General features: G+C 41.7%; 1 protein-coding gene across 5 annotated transcripts in view; it reads right to left on the bottom strand.

The window, feature by feature from the left end:
• The window catches only part of NFATC1 (nuclear factor of activated T cells 1), a 110,618-nt gene that overhangs the window by 6,759 nt on the left and 76,736 nt on the right, over positions 1-27,123 (bottom strand). For 2 of the 5 annotated variants that reach the window (XM_039712258.1, XM_039712259.1), the window contains exon 9: positions 24,789-25,475. In XM_039712258.1, the coding sequence (XP_039568192.1) occupies positions 24,789-25,475 (687 nt within the window). Of the gene's footprint in view, positions 1-24,788; positions 25,476-27,123 lie in introns of those variants that run through there. The other 3 variants (XM_039712260.1, XM_039712262.1, XM_039712263.1) reach the window with 3 other exon arrangements.

Here is a 27,123-nt window from a genome sequence, read left to right as displayed (position 1 = left end):
TTGTTGCAGGCCCTACATACAGCTTAGCAGCAGATCTGGGAGAGCATGCAAGATGTTTAATCTTTCAGCGCCTAGAGTAGCACAACACTTCCCTTAAAGCACCAGGTTGATCCCTATCAGACCAAACAGCTGAGTACTATGATTTACAGTGCCTTTGTCATCAGATTTTTTTTCACTGTTTTTCTGCTGGCTTTGGTGGGGAGGCCACTGTCGCTTTCATAGCTAACACCTACAGTTCCCCACAATGCCTTCTCTCAACTGCTATTTTCCATTGTCATGTTCAGCTTTTCCACTGACAGAAAAGTCAAAAAATAATAACACTGAGAAATGCAGGTAACACGTGACCTCTCTACCTGTCAAGGCTTCTGAAAGAGGAACCTTTCCTTTGCTAAACAGCAGATGCCACACTAGCAGGATGTGGTGAGCTGTTACCCCACATTTGAGTTTAATAAGGAGGTTTTTTCCTCTTATATTTAATTTTGCCTTGAAATGCCCTTGCAATGGAAATTTCTGCTTTACTAATTAGCAAAATCAGTGTCTTACCGATGCACCAGTTTGGGTTCCTGCACGGAACAGGACAACCAGATATATCTGTACAAATGTGGGTTCCATATATAGATGTGAACTTCATAGGAAATGTAGTATTTTTAACATTTGGTGGCTGTACATGGATTCCATCAACTAGCAAGATTTTGAAATTCTGCAGATTTCTGCTTTCCTTGTATCTGACTACTATTGCGGATAACAACGTGTCCTTCTGTTTTAAAAGAATACCTCTTCTTCTGAGACAAAGTTCTGCCTTCCAGCTCAGACACTGATCCTGCTCAGAGCAAAGAAGTTACAAGGTCAGTGGTGCAGGGAGTTGGGAGAGGGCACATGCACAGGGTTTCCCCAGCTGGGAAGATACAAATAAGAGTTTGGAAGACTTCATACTCCTAAAGGTGTATGTTCCTCAAGAGTCTGAAAAAATGGGAAGTGAGCTGAAACCCGTGGTCAAGCTCACAATCATGAAGAGCTGAGTCTACAGTTTTGTGGGTGAATGGTGTCAGTTTGGAAATATACCCCATTCCTTTTCACATTGCAAGCAGTAACATTAAATCTCTGGTTTCTGACTAGGTGAAGTTGCTGTCTTGTCACACACGTGGATGTCAAAGACCAATGTTCCCATGACTTCAATCCATGTCAGCAGGAGCTCAGAAAGGCTTGCACAAGGGGACTTTTACTGTTGTGCCCCTTTATGATGGGCTCTTCTCTCCCACCAGGGAGCTTTGTGGCTCTTCACTTCACTCTTTTTTAATACACAGAGAGGTGCGATAAAAGTTTAGGCAAAAGTTCACACAGAGGTTTTGCACTGAGCTGACACCTTGTGTTTCACATGCCCCTGTTGTAAATAGCGATGGCATCAACTCAGCTCCTTCATGATTGTTTTTGGTTTCCTCATCAATAGAAAGTGCCACATGGCATGTCCCAAGACATCCAGGCATGCAGGATCACATGAAGTTTCTATCCACAGCTAGCTAGCCAACCTTTGTTAATTACTTCATGTCCACCTGTGTCTGCTAGGGACCACTGCCTCTAACATGGAGCAGAAAGGAAGACAAGAGGCTGAGATGCCATAAATGCTCTCTTGATGAAAATTAACAAATGCAGCCTGCTCTGACTGGTTCACATGGTGTGGAAAACACAAGTAATACCAGCTGCACATTTCAAGCTACGTGTGTGGAAAACCTGTGGTAAATCACACTCCGATTCTGCCATGTCCAGACAATAATGCTTCATCTTTCAGATGGGTGTAGCTGCCCAAGCAGTACAATGCCATGAGTGGAGACCTTATTTGGACGTTGTTTGACACTGCACAGCTTCTGTGTCACAGCCTCCAGAAGGCTGTGGAAGGTCTGAGCCACCTCCAGAAACAAGCAACAGTCCTGAAAGAAAACCTGCTTTGGTTTGGCTCATTATTTTTGCCTCCTGGCAGAACTCACTAGCTCAGGTCAAGCCTTACATGGGTACAATTACAGTGACATCCAGGTCAGGGATCTCTCCACACAGCTCATTACACAGCGTGGATGTACCCACAAGTGCTCTGAATTTCTGCTGTCACTATTCAGCACACAAAGAGACACATAGCTCTGGAATGACTACGAGTTTGACGCTGACACCACGCTACCTGTAGTAATTCTTTGTAGTATGACGTTCACTTTGCTGCCTATAATTATTGCCCTCGGATTTTTTCCACCAGCAGTGATGCCATATCTTGCTCCATCAGGCTTCTGTGCTCTTATACGCCCTTCTTTTAGATGAAATGCCACATATTAGAATCACTGATGAGGAATTCAAAGTTGCAAATGGATGCAGAGGAAGCCAAAATACAGGAGGAAAGTTTTCTTTCCTTATCTCCATGTACAAGTTTTATTTTAAGAAAAAAATGGATAAATATAGATGCATATACAGTGACTAAAAAAAATTAAGCTCCTAGTATATACCATCCCATGACTAAAATTCTACAGTTTTTATCAGGATACCTACTTCCTCACTATTAATAAGCATCACTGATTTTTGACATATGAAAGGTGCAGCCAACAACACAGAACTGTTATTCAAATCACAGAAAAAAATTGTTTTTTCTTACAAAAAGTCTTTTGAAAGCTAGTAGGCATTGTTCTGTGAGTGAGGCAAAACATCAGAAAACAGTGATATAAATTCTTGAGGTGCCAGACTGTAATGCAAAACTATAGATCACATGAAAGCTTACTGAATTAAAAACTAAACAAAACAAGTCTTGTGAAGCAGTGGAAAATATAACTTCACACGTTCCACAAAGAAGTCAGATCTTGTATTACCTCAGGTGTCCTGGATGTGTTTAAACCTTAAACTTATTTTTATCTGTTTAATCATAATAAGCCACTACCACAGGGCACGCTATTTTTGGAGACAGAGAATAGGACAGTGGAGCAAGTGAGTGACAACAAGTAGCAGGTTTGAATAAAACATGATCCTCCCATAAGAACATCAGCTTGGCACGATGGAAGGCATTGTTGTGCTTGACAGCCATTACCACGGAGTCATTTTCCTACCTGCTCTACCCTCTGCCTTGTTTAGTTTAACCACTCCAAGTCTCAAAGGGCGGCTGCACTGCGGAGGGCTAATGGGAAAGGCTCCTTGTAGTGTGATGACAGCACTGTGCGGCTGCAGTTTAACTGGGGCTCTTGAATAGGTGCCCAGACTAAATGAGTCCCATCCTATCACACCAAAATTTCTGGGTTTCAATTTTTTCATCCCTCCCATTTGCAGCTCTGGAAACGCCCTGCGTCTCTTGCTCTGCAAACACTTAGGGATGAATTCCCCGGCTGCTGGAAATTAGCTTAAGGACCAGCAGAGCTGCAGTGATTTCCAAAACACTGGAGTCTAAACTTCAGCTTGTTTTCACTCCTAGTCTGAGGATGGCTGCACTCAATCTGATTTGCCCTTTTTACCAAAGAATCAGAGACCCAAGAGGAATTTCGGGTAGCCCTCACTGAGGCCAGCCTTGCTTGGGGAGACGGGGATTTGGGCTGTGCAGAGACTGCAGGATCTGCCCCAGTATGATGTAACCCTCATCTGACACACACATATGCACACGTGTGAGGGTAAGGCTGGGCAATGAACAAATAAACCACATTTTAACCAAAATGATGTGTTTACGTTCCTAAGAGCATCTGTAAGGGAAACAAAACAGACATATTTTACATTTTACACAAAATTTCCATGCGACAGATAAACTACACAAATGTTACCTAAGGCAGCCAAAACCTGAGGTCAGCACTGCTGGAAGCTTTGTGGGTACCAGTCCAGAAGGAGTAAGGAGGACCATGCACCCCTTTACCACAGACAATAGGAAATTGCCCCCGTCATGAGCAATACAGTAATGTAAATTGATCTTGGTGAAGAGATCTCCTTTTCAATCTGGTGCCCAACAGTGAAACAGTACTATCAGATCCTGGCATCCAGAACTCATGATTTGTGTCCTGAAGCATGACAAGACTAGATTCAAAATCAAAACAAATTTTAAGGAATTCTGTATTTGCTTATTTTTCTAGCCTGCAGACATCTCTGATATTGTTAAATCCTGAATGTCACCGAAATGAAACTTCCCTTTTTTGTCTTTTTACTCTCATTTTCCCGATCCCATCTTCCAAGGTTTGCCGTACCTCACAACTAGCTGTCAAGTGAAGAATAGATAACACTTGTGGTACGAGGCTCTCAAGGTATCCTGTGGCTAGAAAAGCAAGGTTAAAGCCCACCTGAAGGCCCCAAGGGCTGGCGGCTTCTAAGGTTCACCAGCTGTGAATGGGAGAGGGGAATGGGACTGGACAGTGTCACAAAGCTCTGAACCCAATGCTGAAGGCTGTGACTTGGAGACTTCATGCCCTGCCAAAGGAGCATCCCTGTGCAGGCATCCAGCTTTTCGTGAGCAGCTGACACCAACCCTTCAGACCTCACGTGGTCATCAGGCCAGACCTTTCTACATAACACAAGAAAGAGCTTTTCTCAGCATGCTGGAAAAGGGAGAGGTTAGCTTTAGAGAGAAAGTAATTCTGAGGGTACAGGAGGAAAAAAGGGAGCAGGAAAAGGTCCATAATCTCTATGGCTTACTGATTTCAGAATTAAAAAAAAAGTAAAATAAAACTGAATTTCTCTATCGATTATACAATTATTAATCTTTTTAGAAGCTTTTCTAACATTGCACATAATGAGCAATTCATCAAAGCATATTAGGTGCCACAGAAGTTGCATTCAATATAAAGGGGTCATTAAGTTTCTTGTAATTGCACATTACTGAAGCTTTCATTAGTTCTAAATCAAATCAATGGGATGTGCATGTATGCTCTTTAATTGACTTTATGTAATAATAGTGTGGCCCATAGTGATCCTCTGGAATCCTCCAAAATAAGCCACCTTGCACTGCTGTTTATAAAAAACCAGCTTGTGTGCAGCTGGGCATATCAAGTAAAGCAAAGAAACAATAAATGGAGGCAAGAAAGAAACATCTTAGGTCACACAGCAGTATTTGCTGGGTGCCCTTTTCTTTCCATACGTAGAGAATGGCCAAAAGACTTCACTCTTCTTCCACTCAACCAGCCTCAAAATCTGATGGACTTGAGCAGTAGTAACATGGTCTCAAGAATGGAAGCGTCCTGAAGATAAGTTAAAACAGGGTCTATATGACCTTTTTCTGAGCAAGAACTGTTTGGTTGTCTTTTTTTAATTTTCTTTTTTTTTTTTAATGGACCCAGCTTGCCTTATTATCATCACCATCACCAACCACCACCTCTTTCCTTTATAGCCCTTTTCATCAGTGAAGTGCCACAGAAAAGATCAGTGCCCTTATTCACATCACCCAGCAAAGCGGGCACCCACCCAGGCAGGGACAACAGGAGGATGCCACTGTGTAGACCATACACAATGTGCCTGTGGCAGGGCGGGTGGCCACTGCAGGGACACATCTGTGCCTTGCCTGTGTGAAGGCCGAGCCTTGTTTGGTAACCGCTAACCCACAGGGGTTTTGCTCAGTCAGGTGAAATGATGACCATGAAGTGACTCAGTGAGTGGCCACATGCTGCTAAATGGAAGAGAAAGGCTGGGCGGGGCTAATACAATTTTTATGTGTTTGATAAGGGAAAAGAAATCCACCTATGAGCCTGCTGGGGACTAGGCTGGGAAAGGTCACGCTAGCTGGGGGAAATCCTTAGGTGATGGAACACAGCTGCTAACCTTCAGCAGTGGGCAAGAACTCTGGGAACATGAACTGGTGGCTGCAAAGAGATGGCAAAAAATGGATGCAATAAAAGGCTGTCATGCAATAAATTTGCTTTTGTCATGATGACCTGGTCAGCATCATAATGTGAGCTGTAAGCAATGCCACAGGATTTAATGTCAACCACATTGGAGAACACTGGAGTTCAAAGAGGAGTGCATGTCCTCCTTGTCATGGCTCCTTGGACAAGAGCACTGACAGTGCTCAATGACACTCATGCTTTGGCTTTGTACCACCTTAACGAGGGACAGACCTTTTCATAACAAAACCCCCATCCAGTTTGGCTGGGAAGCTTTGATCCAAAGGCTGATTTCAGTGGACTCACACTGGAGACCCAACACTGCAGCTTGGGCCATGATGCGGAAACCCCCAGGGTGTTAGTGGATGCTGTCCCCAGTGTGGAGATGTGGCTGTGAAAACTGCCCCCAGACTATTCCTGGATTCCAATACTCCTTGGATGCTAAAAGCACCTACAGCAAGCATCTCAGATTATAGCAGCTGGAAGAACACTCTTATTTTAACGTGATCCCAGTGTGACAGAACTGCAAACCTGACAAAATGTCTTTTCCTCTTTTCTCCTCTCCCACATGCTGTGCCTAGCTGCAGAATGGCTCAAGCCCTGGCTGGACTGACAGAGCAATGCCAACATAAAATCACCACATGCAGTGCAAGAATTCAGCAAGAATCACAGCTGGACTCCCAGGGAAGACAAACCCTTCCCCCTTGCAGCTCAGTGCTTGACACAAGAACCCTGCTGATGCTCAGTGCCCTCCACTAGAAAGGAAATTTATTCTGCCCCAAGAACAAAGCACTGTAAACTTGCAGCCAGCACTAGAGAACTAGGAAAAAGGCACTTGAGAGCAGGTGTACAACACTCATCTCTCAAACACACTTAAGAACCTGAAATTTTATTCAAAATGGTTGCATTACACTTTCCAAACAGCCACTTGCAATGTGCAACAGGCTTCTTCTCTGCCTCTTTTTGAGTACCTGGACTTCAAACCCTTGCTTCTCAATAGCTGAGAAATGACAGGGTGCTTCCATGGCCCAGGCTGCAATCTCACAGTATATCCAAACTCCAGCAGGAGTTGGACTGCACTTTTGAGAGGTGCTTCAGGCAACAAAATGAGTGGAAGAACTTTAACAGTAATTCAAGAGGAGCTTTAAAAATTTAATAATACTTCAATGAAGAAAACTGGCTGCTTTCATGAGATTCAGTCAGGTCAAATCAACTAATTCAGAGCAGGAGGTAAACATATGAAGGCTAACAGCAGCTTTGAAAAATCCACACGACTACAGATTGCCTGAAGGGGCAGGCAGGTCCCTGCTCCCTGTCCCTGCTCCCTGTCCCTCAGCCAGGACATGCAGACCCCAGGACCTAGCTGTGGGCATGCAGATGTGCAACATCTGGCTCTCTCTTCAGAAGCATCCTTGCAACAAGAGCAACCCAGCAAGGGTCAGCTCTTGCTGAAGACCCTGTGAACCAAGTGCTTTTTGGTCTGGACATTTGGGAACATCAAGGACATTCCACTGATGAGATAAAAGAAAAAAGTGCAACAAAGGTTTTGATGAAAGGCCCACAAACTAGTTTGCACCACACAACAGCCCTTCTGGTGCACCACACCTTTTGTAAAACATAGTTCCATGAAACAAATTATCTCCAGTAGCTTCTGTCTACACACATTTCTGAAATACTTTCATTCCGAACTGTTTTGAGAGGAAACATTAAAAAGAATGGAAACCTGGCAATTAATCAGATGGAAACCTTTGTTTCCATTTTACAGAATAGGAAAAAAAGAAGAGAGAATTATAAAATGAATACCCAACACTAACTGCAAAGTAGGAAAATGAAAGATAAGCAGATGCCAGGGACTTGGACCACTGGTGTGCTGCATGCATTTGCCTGTGCTTGGATGTGGTTCTAAAGGGTGGGTCAGATCTGTGTTTGCTGTTCTCCTTCAAACCCACATAAACACCTAGTTTGAAACTGGGTTTTGACAAATGAAAATTCTATTTCCTTAAAAACTCACAAAATTAAAACCTTGAATTTTTTTTTCAAAGCATGGACGAAAGGCTCTCCTGGTCAAGACACAGAGCAAATATTTACAGGTGCTGGGGAGACACCATTTCCTCCCTTTAGGCTTCAACTTGGTGTCTGCCACATGATTTTATCCATTCAATGATTTTTTTTTTCCAGACATCTGCCAAGAGGAAATAACTTTGCTGTATTGGGAGTCTGGGAATCCTAGAAAACAATCTTAAATCCATAAAATAATTGAAGTGCAGTTTTACTGAGCTGTTCAGTTCGATTCTGATTTTTACTACAATGTCAACAAGAGTTTAATTTGTTTTAAAGTTTAGGTTCTTAAATCTGAGTGATATACGGTAGTTTACAGCTTGCTGGCAACAGCTACTGTGGAAAAAAAAAAAGGAAAGTGCATATAAAGGCGGTTCTAACTTTGACATTGTGAAAGCAGGGAGCAGTGCCAAGAGCAGCAAACAGCATGGCTTTCCCAATCCTGGCTGGCTTTAGGGACTGCTTGCTATTGACATCAGTCGCTATGGGATACATTTCCCTGCTCTAACAAATCTCATCTGGAGCCTGTAATTAAAAAAGAAATGTCTCAAAGTGTAATTTCTTTCCCTAAAACATTCACAGATGTTAACTGGATTGCTAATAGTGTAAGATGTCTGTGGGTGGACATCTTACTCCTTATCTGCTGTGTCAAAGGGGACAATTTATTTATTAAAACCAGTCCTAAAGGTAGTAATTTTTATGCATGCATATTTGTGCATGGGGGTGGTGTTTTCTGCTTCCCTAAACTGCTTGCCGAATGAGCAATTTGGAGGTGTTTTTCTTTATAGTTTTTTTTCTTTTCTTTCCTCTCAGAAGTCATCTCCAAAGTCAGCCTGATTTAAAAGGTACTCAGAGTGACTAAAAATGTCTTTGCTGAGCAGATTAAGAAGTATCCTGTCTGAGCTGTAAAATTATAATAAAAATAAAAGTGGTTGTAATAATAATAATAATACCAATTCTAGTAATAATATTAGTGATGTAAGTTTCCTGCTCCAGTGACTTTCCACCAGTGTCTTTGGCTGAAGCCTCTTGGTAAGAGCTGCTAAAAGCATTTACTGGGTCCACTGGAGGGCCAGGAAGCTGATCTGCTTCAGGTACACACTGGACATGCAAAGGAGAGAACATGAAAAAGGGATGAGAAACACGTGTCTCTGGGGAAGCAAGAAGGGGTTTTCCTGGCTCTTGGAGAGGGTGGCAGCCCCAGTTCTGCCATGGAATGCTGCTCCCAGCCAAGCACTCCCCATCCCACATGGCCTTGCAGAGCATCCCCCCCGTAGCCCGCAGGAGGTGATGCTGAAAATCTCCTTCCTAACACACGCAGCCCAAATGCAGTTGTCTGCTTGGGCCTTTCCCCCGCCAACTTCCCCCCCTCTTGCTTTTAATTTTCTTTTTTCAACCAGCTTTGACTGGAGCCAGAGCCTGGGGTAAATCAGAGGAATTTCTAGATTTTTCTGAGTGCTGTGAGCTCTTGCTGTTTTCCGATACCTACTTCCTGCCATATCTAAAATAACAGCAGCTGCAGGGGCCTGATAGAGAAGAGCTCCAGGGGAAAAATTCTCACAAATGGGGTGGGAACAGAAAAAAAAAAAAAAAGAAGAAGAAAAAAAAGACTTATTAGGGAGACGATAACACAGAGAGCCAGCATCAGATTAATTGTTGGAGCTGATATCAACATAGCCTGTGGATGCTGTTGTCAGAGGCAAACAAATCCTGTAAAATGGCCATGGGAATGATAAGTCTCCATGTTTGCTGGGATAACAGAGGTAGCTTTACAGCACTTGCCCTATTGTATAGAGTATCATGCCTCGATTAGCTAATGTCTCTGAGGGCCAGATAAGTCAGGATGAATGTCCTGCCTTAGAAGGTTTCATGCTTTCTCTTTGGCATGTCTGTCTATGGAGAGCTGCAACAGGAATCTTTGTACACATACGGAAGGTCCCCTCTTTAGAGAAAAAACATCAGAGAAAATGGAAAATTGTTGAAATTACATTGTTTTCCATGGAGAACACATGGTGCAGTGTTGTCATTGTCTCATTACAGACCACATGAATGAGTACAGCCACTCAAGAGACTTCCAAAAAGGGACCTTATATATTTGTATGAGAACTACTCTGGGAGAAGGATGTCTCTGTCCTACTGGCATAAAGGGTGACAGAAACAGATATGGTGCACTCACCCATTCAGTGTGCAAGAACACACTGAGATCTCCTTGAGATCCCTTGCAACCAACAAAAACATTGCTTTAAATATCAGCACATCCAAAGAATCAGAGTGTGCTTGAAGCACTGCCAGTCAGTGAAATACAGGCAGCATTTCAGGTTATTGTATGTGCCATTAAACTTAACATATTAATGTAATTCTACAGTTACTCTGGGACCTATAACTTGTGACTGCGTCAAGTTTTGGGTCCTGAAATTTTCAACCAATATCAGAGATTTTCATGCATTATTTATTTTCAACACAAGAGTTTTTAATAGACTATTAAGTGAAGGTCATCATGACTGTGAATTGGAGCCTGATCCAAAGAGTGCAGGAGACAACTGACGAATTCCTACTTGCGCCAATGAGCTTTGCATCAAGTTCTTATTAAACAAAGACAGACATCTGAAAAGGTAATCTACAAATACGCAATGTACTGGTCTGATGGCTTGGCAGTGACTGCATTGTAAACACTCCATTTTGTTCATTATTCCCAAAAGATCGTTTGAAATATTTTAATATTGATATGCAAAAGAGGCAGGTAGATGTGTTCTCTTACTTTGCCTGAATTTTGAAGCACTCAAGACTTTCCTGAGGTCAACAGACTTACTTCTGATTTCCACCACTCAAACAGGACAGGCATATTTATATGTTTACTTCAGTGTGCTGGTTTTAGTGCATATGCATGTGGGTACAGTGTGATCCTAGTGCCCCATCCACTTTCTAGAGAATAGTGGAAAACCATGCACAGGGTTTTAGTAGCAGCATGTAGTTTGTCTTTTCTAGATTTTAAACAATTTCTCTAGAATTAAAAATCTTTGCTTCACTTGAGTACACAGCACAGCTGCCAATTTTTAGTTGTTAACACAAGATCCTGTTAAGGTACTTGGTTCTTCCCATCCTCAGAAGTGGCTCCTTAAGATATGAACCATACCTTGTTCATATTCAGGTAATTAAACAAACTGGCCAAGTTTAGACAGACTAGACAATATTCTGGCAAAAACTCACGAAACTGAAAATAGCTAAACCAGTTTTTTAAAGTTACTCTTGACAATACAAAGAATGAATTTGTATTCCTGTAGAAGTAGTGAGAAAATAGGAGGCATTGCCTAATCCTGTTTTAAGCACTGTTATGGCTGTGCTGCATTACATATGCTTACAGAGCAGTACGTTTACAGCAAACTGGGTAAGGAATTTGGGAGTAGGATTAACAAGCTTTCCTTTCACACTAGACTAGATCAGATCACAGTAGGAGATCAATCTGCAAAAATTCCCAAATTTTGTTCAAAAAAAGCGAGCATAGTGAAGGTCAGAGACAGTCTAAAGAGCAGCATGGCAATTATTTACTGACATGAGACTGGAAAGAACATCACATGGAGCACAACTTGGACTTCAGATATGTAGGAAAGAATGGTTCATTTTATGCCACTAATCATAGCCAAGGATTAAGATATTTTGGAAAAGCCCTATTATTTCTCATTCTGCAAACCCGGATTTCATTACTGGTAAATCATGAAGTTTATGAAGTCCATTCATACAAGTTAATTTCCTTTCCTGATTTCTCATTTGTGAGACACAAATACATAACAGAAATAAAAGCTTGCAAAGTAAAAGAGAAAGATACACAAATATGTCTGTTAGTACTTAAAAGAAAGGTAATCTCAAGTCAAGATGTAGCTAGAAGAATCATCCCTGCAGCTAGTACATTCATTCTTAAATAAATTGGGTTTGGGTCTGAACAGGTAGAAATCAGTGCAGCTGCACTAAACTTAGATGGATCTATGCTGAGTTACTCCAGTTGCCTCTACCAAAAATACCCAATGGTAAGTTCTCGCATTCACAGGATTTTAATTTTGCAGCAATGTAAAATCTAGATGTCTTTTCCATATTATGAGAAATATTCCCACCTACAGATCTCAGCGAAGAATTCTTACAATCATTTTATTGTCACAAGATGTGGGGTTTTCCCCCTTCAGTGGTGCTTCCCCCAATGAAATTTTTTTCATATGAGATGTAAATCTGTCTTCAGACAATTTTCTGAACACAGATATTTTTCCAAAAATAGGCTCAGGGAGGTGGTGGCCACATCCCTCAGGGGACCATGCACGACAGAAAGCATGATACAGCCTCATCTAGCATCACAAGCATCTGCCAGCTCCTCCCTGAAACAGGCTCTTAACTGACAGCAGAGAAATTGTGTTGGTTGCTGGAAAAATTTAGATTTTACTATCAGAGAAATCATAAAAATAGCCCTGAAACATCAGGTATACATCTGGCTGACCTCTGGTTGGCTGACCAAAAGTTTTTAGGGTCACAGCTCACACCATGAGATGTAGACAGCCCTGTATCTTACCCCCTTCCTCACTAAAATAAATGACAGTAGGTTTGCTGCAAATTTCAAAAGCAGATTTTTTTCCCTGAATATTCATCTAACAAACAAAGAAAAGGTCCGTCCATTTGTAGATTTCTTGGCAGGAAATCTGGCATCTCTATCGAAGTCTGCTCACTTTTCATACACTTCTCTGTGCTGAGTGCTTGAATCCAAAATATTCCTTATAATAATAAAGCCTACACTACAGTTAGCTAATGGTACTGTTATGCAAGGGCAGGCCTTGGTTCCAGCAAAGTAGTTCATGGCAGCAGAAGGTGCTCTGGGTTAAAATGGTAATGTTCCCCATGACAAAATTCAATGGAAGGGAAGGGATTAGAGGGGAGTTTTCTCTTTTAGTTTAGCAGATGATTTTTTTTTTTTTTCAGAAGTATGCAAGTGATTTTGGTCTGGAAACACTGAAAAATTTGTGATGAGACACCATTCAGTCCAGGTGCTTTTCCTAAGATAATATTAAATATAGCTTTGGAAATTTCAGCAGATATTCCATTTTTTTTAGTTCAAAATTTATTTTGCTACTACTCTGCCTTTATGTAAATAGCTGACTAATTGATTCTTTAATTTAGTGATTCATAATCTGTTGTGATCTTCTGTTGATTTACTTGAGACTCTGTTATTATTTTCCCTGATTTAACACATCCTGTTTTAGAACACCCATCAAAGCTGATGGAAAAATTTTTCATGGCACTTGGATGACATCCTAAATGTAACTTGAATGCCATCTTTCGAAAGTTGCAAAGTAAGGGGATTTCCTGTTCTATTCTTCAGTTGTATATCCTGAAAGTGAGCTTTTACAAATCCTCAACTGCCTTGTCAAGGTCTGATCACTTCTACTCCTTCTAGCACTATTTACTCTGGGTAGTTTCCAACTGGGGAAAAATAAATGGATCGTATATTCTTATTTTTCTCATTTTTACTGAATGCCCTGTTACACTCTAAGTCTTAAAACTGATATGAAAATTTCTCACTAAGTTCAGGTGATGGGATTATATTTATTCAAAGACTACTTCTCACCCCCTTCAGTTTTACCATATTTCTGAGGTTTTTTGGTCTCTCTATGGGAGCTTTCTCTGCCCAGTGGCAGCTCTGTAGCCCTTTCCTTGCCCCTTAGAAAATCTGTCTGGGTAAGAATATGGGAATAAGTCATGGGGTTATTTGAAGGTCCTGCCCTGGGGGAGCTGCCCACCAAAGCTTTGCACTTGCAGGCAATGCAGCCATCTCAATGCAGATCAATACAGACACAAGGGCTCCTCTACCCTCTCTCCTTGGATCTATATAAGTTTAAGGAGCACAATGCTCATGTCATCATCTTCTCTCATTTTTCTCTATACTTACATTATTTTGGGGCAAAGTAAGGAATGCTTTAGACACACTTTTCCATGGCAGTCAAATCCTGGGCTCTTACTACTCATTTGTACCATTTCACTTTTAGACAAACTCCTCTCTCTCACACCCACACTCATCCTTTCTCCTCTTCTTCCAGAATTCATCTATGGGTTGTTTTTTGTTGGTTTTTTTTTTTTTAATTTTTTGTTGTTTTTAATGGAGATGTTATATTTAACTCTCCTCTCATTTCTCTTTTTCTCAGGCCTTCTTTCACTCTAATTACGTCATCAGGTAGTTTCATATTCGAAGTCTGAAACTTTAAAATGCTTGCTGAAGGTGCCACAGCTTCATGAGACAGCTGCTATTTTATTTTCCTTACCAAGTTTCCCAAATGGAGTAGATGTATATATACACATGCACTTGCCTGTAATTGTCACAAAGGGCCCCATTCCCCCATCCCTTCCAATGTGCTGAATCCTTTGCAGCTCCAGTTTTGACTGGGGGTCTTGGAGTCTTGCAACACAGATCTGCCTCTGCCAGCAAACTCACACCAATTAAGCTGAGGGCTGCAGCTATCTCTGGAATTGTGAGTTAGCTACTAAAATAGCACCAAGGAGCTGCTTTCACATTAGCATGTCCTTCTGGCAAACCTTTCCTTGACTTCAGCATTGCTGGTTCCTCTTTAAGACTTTAGTTTGCCATTGAAATGGCATGAAATATCTGGGATATCAGATTGCAAAAAGGGAAGTCTGAACCCTCTAACCCCAAAGGCCATGATCACCTTTATCTCTACAACTCTGACTATGTGCTGAATAGGGCAGAAATCAGTAGTTTGTCTGGTAACAATGGAGGTTTTCAGGTTCCTACCAAGTGGTGACAGCTCATCCAACAGAGTCTGTGGTTTAAATAGATAGTAGTGTGCTTTTCTGGCCTATAAAGGTTCAGCACAGGTTTCCAGAAACAGTGGGAGAATTCCTGAAAAGTTTTCTGAAGCAGCCATTGCCCCTGGGTTTGTCTGCTGATGCTAAAAGCAGTCTTCTCTCTGTGGCTGATGGCACTTTCTGCCCTAATATCAGCTTTGCTTCTTTTTCTTTTGTAATGAGGTCTTTCCTCATCCTAACATACTCTCTGTGGGGGGAAGAAAAACCCAAGGAAAAAATGCTTGAGAACTTTTTCAAAGTTACGTAGGAGCTCAGGTTTTGGAACAGAACAGCCATCTCCATTTCTGGTGGACCTTCCAGAGAGATCTTGTGCAGTGTCTGGCTGAGGTACAACTTGGCAAAACTTGGACTCATTACAACACTCTGCCAAACCAGAATTTGCGTGGCATCAATTTTAGCACCTTCAGGAAGCTCTAGCCTTTGACTGCTGGGACCCACGGTGTGTCGTGCAGTGGTGGACAGCTAATGAGTCAGGGAAGTTTCTCAGAACAAAGAAAATAAAGAGTGCAATTAAAAAAAACCAAAAGAACCCAGTTTATCTTTTTATATGGCAAAGTCGTATTAGATTGTGAAGAACATTTGAACTTCCCAGTATTACTCACCCAAAGACATTACTGTAAGAAGAAGATGCCTGGAGAAGTTGTTAATGCCTCATGCAGATGGTCAGAGGTGAAAGGCCTCAAGCCAATAGCTGCGTACAAGTACAGCCTGGAGCTTGGTGGAACACAGTGATCACAGAGGAAAAAACATGTCAACTAACAGCAAAGAAATTGCCAGTCACTTCAGCTTTCCAAAAGAAAAACTGGATAGCAAAAGCTCAGATGCCAGCACTAATGACAATCACAGCTCAGAGGTGAGCAGCAATATGGAGCTGCAATGGTTCAGGAACTGACTGTGCACAACAGAACCTCCAAGGGATGGGCTTCTCCACCTGACCTCATGTTTTTAAAAGATTTTACTCAACAGGCACCTGCAGGAATTTCAGGAGTCATTCATGAGTAGAAGAGGTCACTCTCAACCACCACAACTACAAAGATGAAAAGGAATTCGAACACAAGGCCTTATAGATAATTTCAGACACTTTATCTGTGTATGGATTTGCATATGCAGGATAGAAATAAAGGTCAAAATAAATTTCTTCACTTACTTATTTTTGGAGGCTTCTCTTATGACCCAAAATAGCATTTTTTCTACTTCTTAAGTAATCTGCAGAAGACTTTGCTTATGAGGTGGCACTGAAATACATATTTTCCCTGAAGCACTAGAAAAGGAACTGACTGCTGCTCCCAGGATATCAAAATGGATTCATAATATCTACAGCAATACCTATTCTGCAAGGTATCACAAGAGTTATGAAATGGAACAGATCTTCAGCCCTAGCTCCCACAGAAATCTAACATCAAAAGTAATCTGGACAGTACAGAGATGAAGAATAAAATCTTGTCTTCGGCATTCTCTGCAGCAGTATGACTGCAGAAGAGTCAAAATTAAGTAGAGAAATAATGTTTTAGTTGTGCAAAGAAAGGCAAGTGAGGAGCATTCTTGCATTTACATGATGCTTAGATAATGAGCTATAACTACATAAGGATCAAAGAATTAACTCACTAATTATGGATTTGGATAACCTGTAGCATTGCTTTTTCAGGACTGTTCCAGTGCTCATACTGCAATTTATATGTTCAGGAACAATATGGTTTGAGAGTTTTGACACACTTGCAGCACTGTCTCACTCAGCTTTCTGCGATTTGTCTTACAGTAGGTTTCATGGTGGGCAAAATGTAGAAGACCTAAAAGTGAAGCCTGTAAGGGAGATAGAGGGTTGGTCCAGCTCCCTGGTTTGCTGCCAAACCCAGCCAGGCTGGCCAGCGAGGACTAGGACTGCAGTTTTCCTACTGTATTTCTTACTCACCAATTGTTCCCAGGTATTTTCAATGCCTAGGCTTTGCAGACTTCCTCAGTGACAGAGGAAGAGGGGAACATTTGAGGGTCTGCTTTTTTTCATAAGCTTCCTTCTAGCCTGGTGATAAGCCTGTTGAGGAAGCCTGTTCCCCCTTTGGTTGCATCAGCTCCTCAGATGGGAGGAAAGACCTGGAGCCAGGTTATCAAGCAGCCTGCTCTCTACAGCGATGGTCAAGCCACTATCAGGCTCCTGACCCAGCCCCCAGCTGTCCAGCAGACACAGATGAAACAATGAGTGGTGCCGGGCAGAAATCTGCTTGGAAAAAACTCCCTCTCTGCCTGTCTATCAGGGACCAGGCTTCCATGAATGCAGCTATTATGTGTGCTTTAACTACCAGCCACGCGCTTGGTCCTGTTCCCAACGAACCCAAAGGGAATGGTGTTATTGACTTAAGTGGGAGCAGAGGCAGGCCCTCCACAGCTCGGGGATCCAGCAGCTTGCCAGTGCCTCTCCAAGAGCTCTGTACATGAAGTCAGGGAGGCTGCTCCCTCTGACACGGATGTGTTTGCTGGGCTGAGCCGCCAGCCCACCTCCACAGAGGCGCTGCGGGGGCCTGTGCCATATTCTGCTCCCTTGAGAAGAGGGGCACGCTACCACAGCTTCCCCACAAATGTTTTGACAGAAGGGGCTCAGAACACAAGAGCAGAGAGGCCAAGGCTCAAAGCCACACCTGAGCAGCTAATATTGCTCAGCTCAGCAAAAACCATTCAAACAAACAACATATTCCTAAAATAATTTGCATTGGAACAAAGCTTTCTCACGAAGCTTGTGCTTCTGCAAGCCATGTATTTTCCTTGGCATTGCTCCAGGCTTAAAAGCAGATGTAAATGTTACCAAGGCTCAGATACAGCAACTTCTTCCCTCCCGGCTGCCAGGGAAAGCTTACAGAAAATAACCAACAAAACCTTTACCATTTGAAACAGCAATGCCAACAGTCATTGATAGAGAAATGGAAGAATGAATCGGGCATAGGAGTGAGAAGTGACTTCTTCCAACTTGCTCTTAGCTGGAAAGAGGGGGAGCAACGCAGCTGCAGACAAACACTTAATAACTCCAAGTGTTAATGTGAAGGTGTGCATGCAGATGCACATCAACCAAAGGCTGCTTTTTCAACACTGCTTTCTGCAGCTTTTCTGTTTCTTGGTCAGCCTCTGGCTCCCTTCACCAGTGTCTGGCATCACTGAATGGGGCTGGAGCCACTAAGGACTTCTCTGAAGGCACTGGACACTTTCTTGAAAGCCTGGGATTCAAGGACCTCCCTGGAAATGTAAGTGCTGACATTGAAAGAAAGCAAAGCTCCCTACTATATTTCACAGCATACCACAGCTAGGAGGTAGGCAGGTCTGCTCTGTGGGCAGCTGCACACCTGGGGCTGCAGAAAACCAGGAAAGACACCTAGTCTGGTCATCAGTGCTTCTGGGGGCTTTCTTCTGGCGGGCCTCCTGGGAGACCCAATTCATCAAACTTGCTAGAGACAGCAAAATGCATTCCCGTGGGTGTGTGGTTTCGTGTAACAGGATCCCCCTCCAACCCAGACGTGCAAGTCCAACGAAGGTCTGACTCGAATGCATTACTTCAGCCCTCCCTTACTCATCGCCTACAACCCAAGCCCCAAATGTTAACGACTCAGCATGTTTTATCACAGTAGCATGTACACTTTCAATCATCATTAGAGACGAGGAGGGTCTAGGTTCAGGCACCACGCCAGGTTAAGTAAAACTTTCCATGAGGAAAGCTATTTGTTTTCTCCCAGAGCTGCGAGGCTTGTCCAGGAGGGAGGAAGGGAGAAGCTCGCCCAAGCCAAAGGTGTAGACAGTGTTACTGGACTTTACAGACTACCTGCATGTTGTTCTAATGACATTTGGACAACTGGAAATCACTGGGTGAACTCAGGAGTTTTCAAAGGCATAATTGTGGCAGAAGCAGACTAAACTTAACGCCTGAAGAGCCAATTGCTTTAATCATGAAGCTGAGATGTATGAAAAAGGATACATTTCAGCAAAAGAATAATTCTGTCTGCTACGGTTCCTGTTCAAATAAACTATATCACCAAACCACGTGCATTTCCAGAATATAGAGAAGTAAAAAAAGAACATATGGTTTAGACGCAAAAAACTTTCATATACACTGTATAGGAGATATATGGACTTGTCAGACATCTAATGGTTCAACACTGTAAGCAATTCATGGGAATGACATTAGCAATAGCTCATATTACATCCAGGAGTTACAGCTTTTACTGCAAAAGTTATATTTAAAAAGAGCCATGTTCAAAATGAAATGGCTGGCTGGACTGCAGCTTTCAGTAACACTTTACCTGTGGTTTTGCCACTTTTACATACTTATTGGGGGCTTAATACTCCCAATTTACCTTTTCAGAGTAAAATACAAGTCGCAATGAGTGCATTCATTGGCATGGTGCTATAAAACTCACAGCTGTGCAAGACAATCACAAGAACAAAAGCCTTCTTGTTTTAAAAAAGATGATTATGTGGTTCTGATACTTTCTGCTAGCCACATATCCAAACATCAGATACTTTTGTTTATGGCGTGTGTATTTTCATCTTACTATGCAAAGATTTATAGATCTGATCAGGATAGAGACCTTTATGAAAGAATTCATGTGGAGAGGAGGAGGCTGAATTAATATACAAAACTTCAGACAGGAGATCTGTCTTTCAGATGCTGTTATTTCAGTTCTGGCTCCTACACAGGACTCAGGACATTCTGGAAAAGTTTTTTTTAACAGCATGTGGAACCCTGGCCTCATGGCCAGCAATGAGAGTGTGCTCCTGATTTCAACAAGGCTGCCACTGCATCTCAGAAGTTGAGATTAGAAGCCAGGCCTTCAGTACTCAAGAACAGAGTAATCAAGTACTTTGATTAAAGAATCCTCCAGGATGCTGCTTTACTTTCATTACAAACTACTTTTGTAAAGTTTTGTGCACTCATATAACAAATGGGATTACAGAATTTACAATACACCTTGAAATCTGCTGAGAATATAAGTAATAATTTTTTTCCTGCCGGTATCAATGTGTTTCTCCCTTTCTTTTTCAAAATAGGTTCATTTTCATCTGTAATGAAAACTACATTCTTTGATGTTTCTAAAAGCAGGAAATAATTTCACAAATGAGCTTCATTCTGCTGCAGGTAAAATATCTAATAGCTCATGGGAATGCCAGTTACAACCTGAAAAATATTTATTGGCATCATCCGTCCTGGTAAAATGAAAGACCTGGAGCTCATTTCTGTGTTTCACACAGGCTACACTAGGTCCAGGAAAGGGAAATGGGGATGATGAAGGTGATTTCAAGTCACCTACAGCATCTCCTGTTGTGAGCCTGGCCAGTTCCCAGCTGCCTGGACATCTGGAAAGCTGTGTGGACTTCCACTCTCCTGCCTCTTGGGTTTCTTCTACCACTAAGAAAAGCAGTTAAAATTCTGAAAAGTTGCCTGAGCTGCCCTAGTCAACACAAAAGAAGGAGGATTAGTTCAAGAGCAGACTAGCATAGCTTTTGACCCAAGTACTAGTTAGATAACTGCAGAGACAAGCACACTCCAAATGTAAAGATCTCAAAGATAAAAATTAGGTAAATTTTCACATCTGGTTCAAGGAACCAGGAAAAATTCTCAACAGCTTGTGGCTTGCCCAAACTATCCATCTCTTTGGACAATACTAATTCCACTTCACGTCTCAAAGGGTTCTATAGCAGACACATCAATACCTAAGTAACATGTATTTTCTTAAAAGAAATTACAGCATGTTCGTGTACTAAAGAGGTCCCTCAAGCCTGTCTGCCTAATGATTTTCCATGAGCTCCAGCACCAAGCAACCCACACTCATCCCAGGTTAGATCTGAAAGGCAAACATCACTTAACCTTCACTGCCCAGGGCAGGAGTGGCACAAGCACATGGAGACACCGTAAGTCCCAGCATCACATACCAGAGTGCCCCAGTGTCCTGCAGGTATCTGCAAGAGCTCCTGGTGCAGAGGACAGGATACACTCCCTCTTCACCTGCAAAGGACCATGGACTCTCACAGAGGACCAAAACCAGGCATAAGTGTCACAATTTCAATGGCTTTCAATCAAATTTTCCTGTGAAAGCAGCAAAGGTAGTCAGCCATAATCTTTGCTAAGAGGCTGAACTCAAAATGATTTGAAACGGTTGCTAGTATCCAAGCCAGATACCTTTCAGTATCAAGAGCACAGCCATAATATATCAGGTATCACTTTATGGAGTGAGTTTTAAATATGTTCTATATGTGGAATCACATATTCACATGCTGAAATTGACAGCACATTTAATGAGTAGCCCAGGTGGCTACTGTAGATTTTCATTTAAAATAAGATTGCCAAGACCAGAACTTACTTGCCAAAATGGAATTCTCTTTGTGTGCTCCCTTTATATTACTTCAGCTACCCACCTTTTACCAAAGCAGAAAAATGTCATATAAAGGATCTCTATTTATATAAATTCATTGACTATTTTTTCCATCCATACTTTGCAGTGTAAATGGTCTATATTTGGACATATTCCAGAACTAAAGGAATGAATATTACTTTGAACCCATAAGCTGAAACCAAATGATTTCTGCTTATACTGGTCCAAAACTGCTCTATGTATATTAGATACATAAATCAAACCTTCCTAAAGTGGTAAACAAGCAACCAAAATTTTATTAGTTATAATCTGGGAAAATCAATTGAATATTTTATTTTTCTGGCAGTCCCCTAAGTATGTTAGATGTCAATACCTCACATTTCTTAAATACTTTTAGATAAAAATTGAGGTATTAAATAGCTATAAGATCCTGTGAAGATAGTAAAATTGGTGATGCTTTGAGAATTTAATTTTTAATGTCATTAATATATTTCATTAATCAGGGATGAGGAAAAGAGTTATTATACTCAGAATAGCAGGCAAGGAAAGCAGTTAAGTACACCTGACCCATCTCTGGCTTTCATATTGTTCACAAATGCTACACATATTCTACCCACTCCTCCAAGAAGAGTGAATGGATACCACTTAGAGGTGGATATACTAGTAATTAAAAATGGTGATACCTTCAAAAAGCTGCTATTTAAAAAAAAAAGTTAGGTACATGAAAAAACGAGTTGCTCCTATTTGGATACGAGTCACTTGCCAAAACTCACAGTGCCTTGTTCCACTGTTATGGTCAGAGGTGTGAATGAAACAGCACCAGGCACAAAGGTGCTGCTGCATCTGTGCTTTGCCTTTTCCCTGCTGATCTCAGTGAGCAGCACCCTCTGGGACACCAGGAGTAATCACTGCTGGTTTCCAGGCAGTCACCAGAGTGGCCAAACTGCCCTTTGAGACTCTGCGATGGAGCCCAGACGTCATCCTTCCGGAACTGACAGGTGAAGGGGATTTTTAACCAAAACAGGATGAGAGTTTAGATAGTTGCTGGGGAGGATAAGATCACATCAGAAGTGGTTTCAACTCACACTTGCTCTGGTCTATTGGTGGGCTTCTGCCATCCAGAGTGACCTGGCAGCACCCCTTGACCCACAGCACCAAGTTTCTTGTCCTGCTTTCAAGGGCTGGACCCAGCTAGTGGACATGACTCAGCTGTGTGGATTTTGCTATTTTGGGGAGGCTAATTTTCCATTAGTCTGCTCTGCTGCTCCATAATCAATTGATATGACTTGAAGGAAGCAGCAAGAACATGTGACAGAGCAAGTCAGATTAAGGCCACCCTTTCCATAGGAGCCTGCAGTTCCATCAGATTAAATGTAATGTGACCAATGTCTGCAGTGGTGGTGAAAACGCTGCCTTCATGAAATGCATATAGCATATACCTAAACAGGCTTCCAGCCTGGCTCATAGCTTCACGCTCCTGTGCTGCGTGTCTGAGGCATGCCAGAGCTCTGCATGGTTTGAACAGGGCATCTTGGCCAGCACAAATCCAACAAGAAACACTTCCTGCCTTTAGCCCCTCATTCAGGTACTGAGAAAAATATAAAGAGGGTAGTAGTCCACTTCAGATATACATAGAGTGGATGACCTTTTCTTCAGGCAGAGGTAAGGTTTAGTTATGAAAAGGGTTGAACATGTGGGTTGAACTCCATCAGTGTGATCCCTGAGACAAACCTAAATATAATTTTAGCCATTTCTGATTGACCCCCTTGATGGAACTGGTGGTACTTAATTCATTGAACTACAAAGGCTTGGGCTTCTTCCTATTATATGCTGTTATCAGGACTGTTACATCTTTCTTGGTCTATAGTTCTTGTGGTAAGTCACAGAAGGATTCTGAAAGCCTGCTGGATGCCAAAGGGAAGTATATGTGGATTTGGCTAGCTGAAGAGATCTTCAAAGTCAACCTCAGGTATCAGTGCAGATGTATATGGTGGCTTCTACAATTAGTTCTGATCATCTGTTAGAGGACTGGTGTGCGTGTGTGTCCAGTGGAGAGTGATGGAACAGAGATGAGGTTAAACACAAAACCATTTACACTTTGTCAGAGAGAATGTGCATTTCTGAAAATACTAAAACCCCTCTCTCAGACCACATGGTAACAAAGCCCCTCTGTTCCTCCATGAGAAACCTAAAGCAGACATGGCTGAGGAGCTTCATTCACCCTTCATTCCTGAGACACATTCTCATGTCTCTAGTAGGGACCAGCCAAAGGCAGCTTTCATGATTCTGTCTGAGAAGAGGTTGCTATATTTTTGAGAGGTAAGGCAGGAAGGCTGCCCCTTACTTGCACTTTTCTTCAAAAAGACAGCTATACACTAGGTTTAGTTATCTAAATTCTCATCCTTACATAGATAAATTCTGTTTTTTCTCAAACCCAATATTCTGTCACGGCATGGCTTTTTTTTTATTTGTGTACATTTCTCATTTAGCTTGTTGAAATCATGCTTCTTGCAGTATAGGTAAGTGATAAAAATGCACACTGTATGAAGACAACCTTGTCAAAAAGATGTGTTGTGCAAAACTAGTGACCTTATCTCCGAATTAGGAAAAGTTCTCTAGACCTCTCTATCATGTAAACAGTAACAACTATGAAGAAAAGTAATTTTACTACAGATGAAAAGCAAAGCGCTGCTACTCAGGCTCCAGAACTTTAATTTTTAATCCTAATTCAGTGAGTAGCATGCTGTTTAAAGTAGAATGACAAAATGTCATTTAAAAAAAACCAAACCAGTGCAATGAATTGTCCTTAAATTCTCCCTAAAGGACAATAACATTAAGATGTTCCTTGATACCAATTAGTTTCAATGCAGCCATTTACGTGGCATTTCTCCTTCAACAAGCATGGCATCTTTTATAAAGTTACATGGCTATAGGAAGGGAATTCCCATCCCGCATTAAGGTAAGGGTCCAGAATACTACTGGGATACTTAGCAGCAAATGCTAAATTGCAGTTCAGTAAGGTCACATAACCAAATTCCATATTATCCCTTTTATTACATTCAACTAGTAAATATTTGGGAACTAAGATCTTACAAGTTTATCACAGCATTTCAGTTTTTCAGTGCTGCATGTAAAACACATATACATACAGAATCTTACAAAACCAGAAGAAAAATAAAAGAAAAGAAAAAGCAGCAGCAAGGCCACAATAAAAATGGAAAAAAGGTAGTCTTAAACATCAGATGCAAACAGACTGAAAAGTGACGCTGAAAGATACGCTTCCATTTTTAATTTGAACCTTCTCAACTGAAGTAGAGCAGTTTAACATTTAGTTTCAGTGAACAGATTTGCACATCAGACGTTTCACTGCATTATGAACGGGACAATGCTAAATATGTTTTTACTGCAGCTCTGCAGGTCACTGGCATGGGCATAAGCCAAGAACATACAGTTAAGATTATTACAATATAGCTATTGGTCATGCAGCTAGAGCTCTGTGCTAACAACATTTAATGTTTAGATAATGCGGTTTCATTACTGCAAATGAAATGAAAGGGCCCTTTCCTGTATAAAGACAATCCAAGCAAAGTCCGCACCTTTCCACCAGGCCATTAACGGAACTTTTTTTCCACCAGGATTCAAAAGAAGAGGGGCTTAAGGGAACTCACTGATAGAGCAACATGGTGAACGCAAACCTGTGCTGTGGAAGACTTACCATCATCCAGGTACATCTGGTCCAATTCCTCAGGTTCTCGCTTGATCGTTACAGGAATAGGGGCCAAATTATGATTACTTTCCTCATGCAACTCTGGCAATGACAGTGGTTGGGTTGTTGGAGACTCATTTCTGTGAACCTTCGGCAGTTGCTGCTGCTGTTGACCCATTATGGATGAGTGAGTTGGACTGCAGGACTGCAAATAGGTTGGCTCTTGGGTAACAGATGGAACTGGAGAAGAGGGACTGTTGGGATAGAGTGTTTGTTGATAACCAAGGGGACAGCTACTGCTCAGATGTTGACTCACCTGCGGCTGCAGCATGACGTGAGATGATTGCTCGGGGGGGCTTGGGTGCACAACTATAGACCTTGGCACTTCCTGTATGGTGGGGACACCTCCAGCGGGCTGCTGAAGTCCGAGGTGACTGTGGCCTGGGTTGGGGATGCACTTGTAAGGAGAGGATGAAAGGTCGTGCAGCTTGGGGCTTGCGTTGGGAGAAGGTGACATCACCGTGGTTCTCTGCTGACAGGAGGCAAAGCCGGCCACGAGGCACGAACCAGGATCAGGGGGCATCATGATCTGCTGACTGTAGTACGGTTTAGAGAGAGGGCTTAAGCCTTGGTTCATTGGTCCACAGGTTTGAGCAGGCTCATAGTCATCTGTGGGTTCTGTTTTTATAATTGGAACTGTTAAAAGAAAAAAGGTTTTAAATAAACATGAGTTGCGTATTGGTATGATCAAGTTGGCTTGTGTCTAGGATACCCTTTGCAAAACAAACAACGTTGTGAATAAGACTCTGTGTGTCTTTTGCCTAGTTCTCCCACCCTATAAAAAAAAATGAATGAGTCATCAGCACAAGAAAGTCACAGCTGGTTCTAATATTGAAAAGGACTATTTTCTTTGGACTCTCCTCCAGCACTAATGTGCTATAAAAATCTATTTGCAAATAGCTGTGCTTCAGTGGAAGCTTTGGACCCAAGGGCTCCATGGATTTGTAGTAATCAAGGCAAGAATTTTAACTTGGATAGACTACTGCATTTCTACAGCTACCGATGGCCCATTTGATAAATGTCTGTACATGCAGTGAACTGGAGAACAATAAGGTAGAGATGGGGCTTTTAGAGTTCAATGAAAATAAATTTGCAAAGACACGTGACAAAGTGCTATGTACAAGAAGTTTTCAATTATGAGAATATTTTTGAAAGAATAAGATCTTATTTGTTTAATTTTTTACATAATTGCATTTGGTTTTCCTAATGCTAGATCCTAACAAATGTTAGTCAGTCTCTGGCTACCAAGAAAAACTGATTCCTGTTTTAGAGACCTCTGCTTGCTCTACCCCTTGTCCCAAACAATGCCCTAATTGAGCTGTCACATCTCTAAAAACTACCAGAATGTGGACAGAAATTATTGCCAGTGAGCATCAACTCAGTCATGACAAATGCAGAGCTGCTTTCTCCAATCAAAGAAAGATCCTTTGTCAAATTGAGGTGTCTTTTCAATATTTGCTTTCTCTCTCAGATCAAAGAGAGGTGTCTTTGAAGCTTCTCCTACAACAGATGCAGTGCACAGACAAAACTGACCAAATTCTCTGTAAGGAAAATTACAAATAATAGAGCCAAGCTAGACTGTAGATGTACTCTTCTCTAGTCAGATGCAGCTCTAATGCATGCAACAATCAAGTATGGATGCATAGTGGCATTTATCTTCTTTCTAAAAAATTTCTGGTGACACTAGAGAATATTTTTCATAATACTCTACTAACCAACCCATTGTGGCACAAAGTTAATAAGGAAAAATCATTTCACAACTCAGCTCAGATACATGTGTGTTGCACAAGGGTCTCTGAATGTATTTTTATTTGCATGTGTTTTACAAAACACTTACACATTTTCCAGCCATTTATTATGTTTGTGTATGAGTCTTTTTGAGCCCCTTAAAATGCACGTGTCCATCTGTACATATAAAACCTCATTTAACACTCACAGATTTTGTTGGTGGTGAATGCACTTCACTACCCTTGTTTTAGAGTCCCTGAGCCCCTTGTTAACTTTGTTCCTTTTATGTTCTTCTACATGTAGATGCTTGCAACACTTGTTTCAAGATTTCTAGCACCCCAGTAAAAACAGGTCTATATATGTAACAGATGCACAGGTGCTGCTCAAGACAAATAGGCTAGGTGTGATAGACTGTCATTGGATTTCTCATAATCTTATTTTCACCAGCTTGGGTGCTGCATAGTCGCTAGCAAGGCTACTAATGCACTTGGTTGGAGAGAAACAGATTCCACGTCCAGTGACAGCTTGACAAAACCACTATCACACCCTTTAGGAA

Source organism: Passer montanus, unplaced genomic scaffold, assembly GCF_014805655.1.
Source record: "Passer montanus isolate IOZ18808 unplaced genomic scaffold, ASM1480565v1 scaffold26, whole genome shotgun sequence".
NCBI classification, from domain to species: Eukaryota; Metazoa; Chordata; class Aves; order Passeriformes; family Passeridae; genus Passer; species Passer montanus.
This window is presented reverse-complemented; position numbering and strand designations above follow the sequence as displayed.